The sequence below is a fragment of the Trematomus bernacchii genome, unplaced genomic scaffold (assembly GCF_902827165.1).
Source record: "Trematomus bernacchii unplaced genomic scaffold, fTreBer1.1, whole genome shotgun sequence".
NCBI classification, from domain to species: domain Eukaryota; kingdom Metazoa; phylum Chordata; class Actinopteri; order Perciformes; family Nototheniidae; genus Trematomus; species Trematomus bernacchii.
The window spans coordinates 2,585,315-2,594,865 of NW_022987792.1; the positions used below are offsets into that span (position 1 = coordinate 2,585,315).

At 36.9% G+C, this 9,551-nt stretch overlaps 2 protein-coding genes across 5 annotated transcripts in view; both read left to right on the forward strand.

Moving 5' to 3' along the window:
* The window catches only part of atcaya (ATCAY kinesin light chain interacting caytaxin a), a 19,795-nt gene extending 18,251 nt beyond the window's left edge, over positions 1-1,544 (forward strand). For all 3 annotated transcript variants that reach the window (XM_034149774.1, XM_034149776.1, XM_034149775.1), the window contains one exon: positions 1-1,544. This exon is cut by the window's left edge and continues 1,277 nt beyond it. The gene's annotated coding sequence lies outside the window, so the exon portion shown is untranslated.
* Positions 1,545-3,930: 2,386 nt separating this feature from the next.
* Positions 3,931-8,939, forward strand: mibp (muscle-specific beta 1 integrin binding protein). 2 transcript variants are annotated; one of them, XM_034149780.1, is made up of 8 exons: positions 3,931-3,956; positions 5,494-5,584; positions 6,124-6,172; positions 6,393-6,567; positions 7,451-7,522; positions 8,041-8,147; positions 8,405-8,490; positions 8,671-8,939. In XM_034149780.1, the coding sequence occupies exons 1-7, from the start codon at positions 3,931-3,933 to the stop codon at positions 8,488-8,490; spliced, it is 606 nt and encodes a 201-aa protein (XP_034005671.1). In that variant the 3' UTR covers positions 8,671-8,939. The 2 variants fall into 2 exon arrangements, with proteins under 2 accessions (XP_034005671.1, XP_034005672.1); XM_034149781.1 differs by lacking the exons at positions 3,931-3,956; positions 6,124-6,172; positions 8,671-8,939.
* The last annotated feature ends 612 nt before the right edge of the window (positions 8,940-9,551 follow it).

Sequence of the window (9,551 nt, forward strand, 5' to 3'; positions counted from 1 at the left end):
GTACATAATGTAAGTGATGAAATATATAACACTTAGACGTGTAACAACAACTTTATTCATGTAGCAGATGCTGATCCTGGGTCAGTGTTCAAGCTTAGACCAAACACACATTTATATTCTGGTCAATATAATGTGTGTTCGATGTAAATAACAATGCATCAGATGCCTTCATCTTAGTTTTTTGCCTCATATTGCCTGCTGTATCATGAGGCCTTCTTACTGTCTCTCATGCTGTTTAGAAAATGTCCAAATGTACTAACATCTGTACTTTATTTTTATGATGTGCCTCTTCCATATTGTGCATAGAAAAAAAACGGAAAGTTATACATATTTGCATTTCGTGTCTTGGAAAACCCCATATGAGAAAAATCTTTAAGAATCATATGTTGTAAAATACGCTTTATTTTGTGCATAATGGCCACGTAGATGTCATACAGAACAGCATTTAGCAAATACGTATGCTTTGCATTATTATTCAGACTATGTATTCGCATAATGTCATGTATAAGATACCAATATAATACTTACCCACCATTTACAGAATATCTGCAATAATTTTGTATGGGATTTGTGGCCATATTCAAGACAAAGTGTGTGTAGATTGTGCATATCTATCATTCTTATTGATCAGTTTCATATGGGAACATTTTCTGTCAGCGGCTTGTGAAAGAAAGTTGTTTTATTATTTCATAATCCTAAAGTTTAGGTATATAAAGGTTTGTTCATTTCTGCAGAGCGACTTCCTCTTATGTTTTTCGGTATGGTTGTTTCTGATAAACATTCGAGACATTGTCAGCACATGTTATTACTTAAAACGTTTTAAACCTTTCTCTATGAATGCATTATGGGTTTGACGTGTTTGGGTTTTGTAGATGTAGCCTACTCATGTCTTCCAACTGTTCAACTTATTGTAGCAGGAGGGCAGAGGAGTTTTATTTTTGTAAACAAATGCATTATAGTATTTCCTGCCTGCCTTCTTTTTTTATTTTGCACTTTGCATTTGGTTATGTTAAGGAGGAAATAGTCTATACTGTGTTTTTGTTAAGTAGCATTACATGCAGTTGTGTAGCTGATGGTGAGGTATCAACAGGTTTATCTTATTTGGTACAGAAAAATGAAATGTCTGTTTATAAAAGTGTCATTTCAATTCTTTTATTTGTCTTTTGTGGTACGGAAATGACACAGAGGTTCAACTTTTGTATCATTTTTAAAGAAATTGATCAATGTTTATCATCATCATGGTTTGTTTGCTGTAGTGAGTGCCTATTTTTAACCAAATGATTAAAATAAGTCCATGAAAAGTGAAGGATTGTAGAGTATAGCCTTTCCATGTGTAGTTATTTTACTTTATAGGTTTAATCGAGTCACACCGAATATAAAAATTGGGTGTGATTTTCATTTTGACTATAAAAGCACAATATATTGTTACAAATCATTTGCCTACCATTTGTCTTATGCTACATGTTTGCTCAGATTTAAATGGTAAAGATGATCCTTCATTGGTTCTGCCTTGTAAATAAAACTGAATAAACTGTTCCTCCCAACATCTGTTTTGTTTTGTCGTGCTCAATCTGTACACATCTTATTGTATATGCAGTCTATGGCACCTATCAGGGCCGTCCCTCCCTACAGGCCGATCATGCAGACTGCGTGGGGCCTCGCCTTGCGGAGGGGGCCTCATCCTGCGGAGGGGGCCTCAACTGAGCCGAAAATGCGGCGCGCCTATGTGCTTATGCGGCGCAATTAGTGTGGCGCGGCACGGTTTCGCCGCTGCGAGGCTCCACTAGTCCCCCCCCCCCGTCGACGCTCGCGAAACAGAGGGCCTCATCATATAACTTTGCATGGGGCCTCATGTTGGCCAGGGACGGCCCTGGCACCTATACAGGGAAATCTTCTAGAAAAATACAATATAAATATACATTTGAGCAGCAGAGGCTTGTGTGTTTTGTGTGTAAAAACTTGTGAAGAGCACTCCTGTTTGAGTTGTTGACCAGGATATTTTTTTACTTGATCTTTTTAATAGCAATATTGTAAAGTTGAATGTGTTTTGGGCTGTTACTGTACAAAACACATCTGAATGATGTTACTATTACAGTAAAACCCATCTAATCAAACTCAAATTCAACTTTAATGTCAATCTTCCAGTACAGACAGAGAGATCGAAATACTGTTTCCCACAATCCCGAATATAAACACAATGTAGCCTAGATAGAATATAAAATAAAAAAATAAAAATATGTGTGCAAATATGTTTGTATATACACACAGTCAAAGACACATTTGTACATGTGCACACATTAAGACCTAAATAAAAACAACAATCAATATATACAAAATAACACTCACTTCAATTTCTAACACATCATACAGAAATATGTTCATGCTTCCAATGCAAGCATATCTCCTGCACAGAACAAAATTAAGAAACCTGTTATCTTAATCTCGCTTTGCAAAAATCTTTTAATGGTTCTGATAATTAAAAAAAATGCGGTTCCCTTTGTCCGGATGTAAAGCTTCAGCGGGATGCCCTTCATGTCCATCTTTTCCTGGATTAAAGGGGGTGTCCTCCTTTGATGCAACTATTATAATCACATGAGTTACCTTTCACACACTTCTCCATTACAAAGTACACTGACACAGAGGGACCCTGGCTGTTGACCCCTGCCCCCAGATGGCTGTGACAGGATTCACATTGCACGTATGCAAACACACAAATAGAAATGAAAGTCACGAGCACTGTCAGCGGACAGAGAGACACTTTACAGAAGGTGATAAACCTTGAGGGACGTGAGGTTTAAAATGCACAGATAGGGAATGACTGTAACATATTAATTATAGATTATTATACATGTCATTTACGTGAATGCATCAATAATATTAGTACAGTGATATAATGATACTAGTGCCCTGATATAAGTCCCACCTGATGAATATAGATGTGATTTTGCTGCTTTACTTACACATGCTTTTCCTAACTATTTCATTAAATTAATATTTAATTTATTTCTTAATTCATCGCACTATTTATATATATGATTTCCAAATGTTTTTAATGTAAAATCACAAACCCTAATCCTATTGCATCCTGTAGCATCAAATCATACTTAAAGTAATGAAAGTAATTGTAGGCTTAATCATTTATCAGAAAGGCCCACGTCAGAATAATATAAACAATAATATTAGATTATAACCATTATAATATACACCTTTATGCTGGCCTAGCTGAATTTAATTAGTTTACTTTATATACTGCTGGGTTGTTCAACCTATAATAATACATCAGCATGTTTTATTTGTGTTTTTGTATCATTATTGTCTGTTTATTGTAGATGGAGTAAAAAGTACAATGTTTACCTATGAGATGTGGTGGAGTAGAGGTAGAAAATAGCAGAAAATGTAAAAGTACATTATAAAAGAACAGTACTTCCGTAAATGTACTTAATAACTGTCCACCATTGTGCATTTAACACCATCAATGGTAGTTTCCACAGTACGTGAGTTATGCTGTATCAAGTGGATTAAAGGGATCAACGGAATAGTACGATCTGCTGATAGAGTGATGGAGAGGAGCAGCTGCTGGGAAATATGTTAATATGGGAAAGTTCAAGGGCTGTGATTGGCTGGTGGCAGGAGATATGCGAGCTCTGATTGGCTGACGTGAAGGGGGCACGTAACACGACGTTAGATCACGAGTACGTCCCATGCCTGCGAGAAGTATGACGTTTTACGCAAGCTGGATATAAATTGCAGTGCCTCGCGCTCAGTTAATGGAGCAGTAGAGAGAAGCGATTTTCAGAGCTTTAAAAACTTACATTTACGCCTTTTTAAGCGTTTAATTTGTTGGGTTTTTATCCTTAACTTTAGTTTGAAAGTACACTTGAGTGTTTTTTCAGCTGACGTTGAGCAGGACTTCGGGAAAGACAAGAAAAAATGAAATACATTATAGGAATTGGCGGGTAAGTGTTTATATTTTTAACTATCAGCTGTTTTTTGCTTACATTTAGCTAGAAAATGTTATATCAATATTTGTATTGCAGCCTAATGCACTGACAGTTGAGTAGAGTAGTTAATATCAACCTGTTGACTAATATTATCTTGTGAAACGTGAGGTTCATGCAGATATTTTGAATTAGAAGTTTAAATATATAGCTGTTTATTTTCATTAATGGGGATTTATATTAGCTTCTGGTTGATAGAGATTGTAATTCACTATTTGACACATGTTTTATCAGCTGCCCGCCAGAAAGAGGTGCCGTTAAACTGGTTTAAAGCATGGGTGTGTAAAGGGAACTGGATGCACCGTCAATTCCTATGAGAGTTACTCAGAGGCGATTGAAGCTCAAAATAGAGCGACTGTAGATCCATAGTACCCGTATGTGGGCCCATTGAGCATGCGCAGTTGAGTTTTCCTTTAAGCCCAGCCTCCAACCTTCCGCTCTCTTCTCAGTTAAATGAAGAAGAAGAAGAAAAAATAACTCTGGTTACAGCTTTTAGTAAGTTTTACAACTTTCAGACTCTAATGGTTTAATTAAGGGCTATATAAGTGTTAGTACAGGCCGGGTAGTTTATCAAGCTGATTTACAGACGTTTCTTTTCCCCAATGTAAGCCAGTCAAAATGACGTCACGGGAGTTGTAGTACCACCGTTTATCCACTACGGTCATTCACAAAAATCTGCTTCAGCGGGAGTCCCTGGTTTGTTGGTTTGTTGTCATACATCGAGCGGGACATTTGAAAATTCACCGCCAGACCATAAACTGTGAAGCTAGAGACAGGCGAAAAGTGGAGGGAAATGTAACATGACTACTGCCCTAAACCAACAACAGTTTAATGTCATGTTTATCATTTATTTAAACCGTTTTACATAAGGACTTGACACTATTTCATTTCATGTTATATTATGAAAACAGTGCTTTTATTCAGCAGTAATTGTTTATTAAAGCAGGGCAAGTTTGAATTACACATGCATCTTTTAATACATTAAACTTTGTTTTTAAGCCAATGTGGCTTCTTTTCCTGTTTACAGATAAACTATTTAATGTATTTACTTACTTCTAAATGTAAACAAAGTGTGCCATGTGGCTCTAGGTGCAAACATTGCATGGGTGCTTTGAAGTATTTTGGTGTTTAAATCATAACTGTATCTTTCTGGCAACAAATTAGTATTCATTTTCTATTTTAAATTACTTTTTGTTTACAGAGTCAGTCGAAAATTGGAGGTAGATTTGACATTACTATTGCCCCGATCAAAAACTAATAATAATAATAATTTAAGCAAATGGGGCTTCTTGTCCTGTTTACAAATAAACTATTTATTTAATTTACTTGCTTATAAATGTAAACAAAGGGTGCCATGTGGCCGTAGGCGGAAAGCTTGCATGGCTGCTTCTTTACAGGAAAAGTAGTTAAGCTTTTAAACCATTACTGTAACTTTCTGTTCATCATATTATTATTAATTTGTGGTTTTAAATTGTTATTGCTTTTTTGTTTACAGGGTCACTAATGGTGGGAAAACCACCCTGACCAACGGGTTGATCAAGACGTTGCCCAACTGCTGTGTTGTGCACCAAGACGACTTTTTCAAGGTGAGTTTTAGCAAGAGGATAGTTTAGAGTTTTATTTGATGTTATTGTCGGCCTAGTTTTCCCTTTCATTAACTCTGCATGAGCATTGCTTTTATGTGAAGTTAAGGGTGCCGCCCAGCGACCTCTCCCACCCCCCACTTTGTCCCCCTCAGTAGAGATATGTTAATGTCTTTCAGGATAGCTTCTTTACTGCTTCAGTCACGATTACCTCTCTTGTGTCTTTTACATTTCTTCAGATTCCTGGAGTAGCTTTACAACATGTCTTGAGTCTTTTCTAACATGCATCCATATCTCCTCAATCAACCTTTTTGTTATATATTTTTTAGCATTTCTCTCTTCCCTAATTTAGTTTAAGCTGTGCTCTTTTGGTAGATGGCTTGTTTTATTTAGTGCATGCCCTTTGCTTGTGTTTCTGTGTGTGCACTTGTTTAGCCTTATTACTCTTAGCATTGTTCTTGTTGCTCGAGCATGTGAGTGGGATCTGAAGTGTTCAGAGCTGTGAGGTTGCAGCAATGTTTTATTGGTGACTGTTATTTCAGAAACCAGATCAGATAGAAGTCGGAGACGACGGCTTTAGACAATGGGATGGTAAGACTTCACCAAAGACTGCCTATGGGTCACTTTAATGTCATATAAACCCTCCAACATTACATACATTATTAAAGCCATTAGCACAACACCATTAAGCTGACAACATCCCCTAGTATCTTGGAGCAAAACACATTTACATATTTTCATGTCCTTGACTGTCTTATTAACTATCTATCTTTTCCATCGTCTGCCTTTTTCTATTGATCTCTCTCCACAGTGATCACAGCCATGGATATGGAGTCCATGACCAACACAATGAAAGCCTGGATGGAGAACCCGGTGAAGTTCGCTCGTTCTCACGGCGTCCCGCTGTCTTCTGCACCTGACGAGTCCAACCCGGACGAGCAGACACACATCCTGATCGTGGAGGGCTTCCTGCTCTACAACTACCCGTGAGTCCATTTTATTCACTTGCTGGGTATATCGTCTTTTAGCAGTACAATGTCTAACTGGGGAATGGTTGAGACTCTGGAGGTAGAGCCGTTTGCTTGTGGAAGTTTCCTTTAGCAAGACACAATTTATTACCCACATTGCCCCTGTTTAGCAGGCCAGTGTCTTGCATGTTAGCTCCGACATCATTGGTGTATGAAGGCGTGAAAGAGGGTCAAACTACCAAGTGTTTTATCTGGTTAGTTAGAAAAGTGCAATATAAATGCAGTCCATTTAACATTACATTATGTTGTGTTGCATCACACTGAACTGCTGTCATGAGATGTCGACTTATATATAACCCTTTTTCTTTTTAAGTCAAGAGGTAAACTATTCCAAATTAGGATGGATAAATGAATACGTTAATTAGTCCATGGGGGAAACTCAATGGTCATAGCAGACAGACACAAAATACAGTGTCAACCTTGAAAGAATATTGCTATAGGGTTATTTTCTTATTGTAAGTAAGGCGTTGGATGAAGGTACAAAGTGCTGAAGATGAATAACTTCTAGGTTCAGTCGAAAAACACCACGGTGTCAAAAAAACATATTTATATAATCAGAATCAGGTTTATTACCGGGTAGGTTTACTCGTTCGAGGAATTTGATTTGGTGTCGTGGTGCACACATAAAAGTAAAACAAGAATTAAAAACACAGATAGAGAACTAGACAAATGGCGCCATGTTGATATATCTTATGTACAAGATGAGCGCCACAGTATTGCCCTCATACTATATCTTTCTAGAAAACCCCCTGTTATGCCTTTTTTCCTCTAGTTAGTTAATAACATTTAGTACTTTTTTGGTTTTGTTTTTACTGAAAGTTCTTGTTCCCCTCTCCTCTAGCCCCATGCTGGACGTTTTCGACAAGAGCTTCTACATCACGATTCCTTACGAGGAGTGCAAGAGAAGGAGAAGGTGAGCATGCACAGTTTAGACTGCTAATGTCCCCTATTTATTGATATAAATACATTTAATGTATATAGTGCTTTAATAAGTATACAAAGAAACTGTGCTACATGTTTTGGAAAAAATAATATTTGCAATTATTTTGAGTGATATTGAGATATGATTTGTGATATTACACATTCACAGTATCAATTTAAAATATAATAAAATGATCATGGTGTGATTTTCAAGAGGATCTGTACCAAAAAAGGATTGTTTTTACTATATAGTTAAGAACGAGACTTCTCTGCAGCATCACAACACATCCATTCAGAATCAGATATTTTCATATATGTTACCGTTACCATATATGTCCCTTACTGTGATCTTGTACTAGTGCATACTGTATTGCCGTTTCTAAAAAGCCTATTAATTGTGCAGCCCTGCCAGATTTCAATGTATGAATGAATTGACCTCAGCTGTTTGTATTGCCTGTTAATCCTTTCATCGTGAATGCATATCTCCTAACATTGTGTTTATTATTTCAGTACGAGGCAGTACACGGTCCCCGACCCCCCCGGCCTGTTCGACGGGCACGTGTGGCCGATGTACCTGAAGCACAGGAGAGAGATGGAGAGCAGCGGCCTGCATATTGGTACGTAACAGCTCCTGTCTTACTTTATAAAAACATATATTTCAGAAACCTTAAGGAAATCCAGTGTAACGTGTTCTTAAACTCCCAGTTTATGTTGTAGTTGTATTTAATGTTGAAGTGCAATCTTTTAAGCATATCATAATATTTGTCTGTGTCACAGGGGACTTTTTTTTTAATACATTTTTTGATAATTGCGAGGGAAATCCTGTGTAATGTGCACTTTTGTTAACGCATTATTCATGTTGTATGTGTTGCAGAGTGCCTGGATGGTTTGAGATCTAAAGAGGAGATCTACACCCAGGTGTACGAGAGCATTCAGAACAACCTGCTCAATCGTTTATAGGTAAGGACATTTTAAAGTCTTTCATTATTTCTGAAAATCATATAAAAAAGTTTCTGTGTATATCATAGTAGGAAAGAAATATGTGATATGTAATGGCTGACATCTTCAGGCTTTGTTCTACACCTAAAAGACAGTAATTTAATTTAAAATGTAACATTGTTTTTCCTGTGTTTCCCACAGCAGGAGGACTCCTCTCCATCCCTGTACAGAACCTGTAAATAGTCCCGAGGATACTTTTTTTATGAACTTTTTTTCTAATGTTATTCTTTGTTCTTGAATGTAACAAAGCAATGTTAACTTATCATTGTCTTTTTTAATTTTTTGTTGAGTTGTGTTTGAACCTCAGCTTTACCGTTATGTTTTGTTAAACCACTGACTGTACTGGACCCTTCGTCACATCGTCCTGCAAATAAACGCTTCAGTTGCTGTGGAAAAACCGTACATCCAGACCTGTGTGTCACGTCTCTTCATCACAAGATTAAATGCTGCATATTAATATTTACTGTTATATTTAAGGAACTTATAATGGGAAAAACTACCCTTTTTTATATTGTTGTTATTTTTTCCTTTTCATAATTGGAAATGTTACTCTGCGGGTTAAAATAATTAATACAAAATATAAATCAATTACATATGGTGTACTTTCATGAATTAAGATACCTGGCAGTATATCATTACAGCTATCTCAAACTTTAACCTGATTTAAAATTAAAATGATGAACACATTAATGGCTAATTATAAGATATGATTAATAATGTTCCGTACACCTAAGTACTTTCAGTTAAGGAACTCAAAGTACATTTTAATGCTAACACCTTTACTTAAAGCTCCCATGTCATGCTTTTCCGGTTATTACCCGTCCCCTTGTGTGTTTTATGAAGGTTTTTATGCATGTAAACGGTGTGCAGAGTCAAAACCCTCAAAGTACACCCTGTAGAGAGTAAAACTCTAACACAGAAAATACCTCCCCAAAACGCCTCGTTGGAGATACGTCACTGCCCATTTTAGTCTTCCATTTAGTTCCGGGTACGGCCTGATGTCATGCGGTACCCGGAACGAA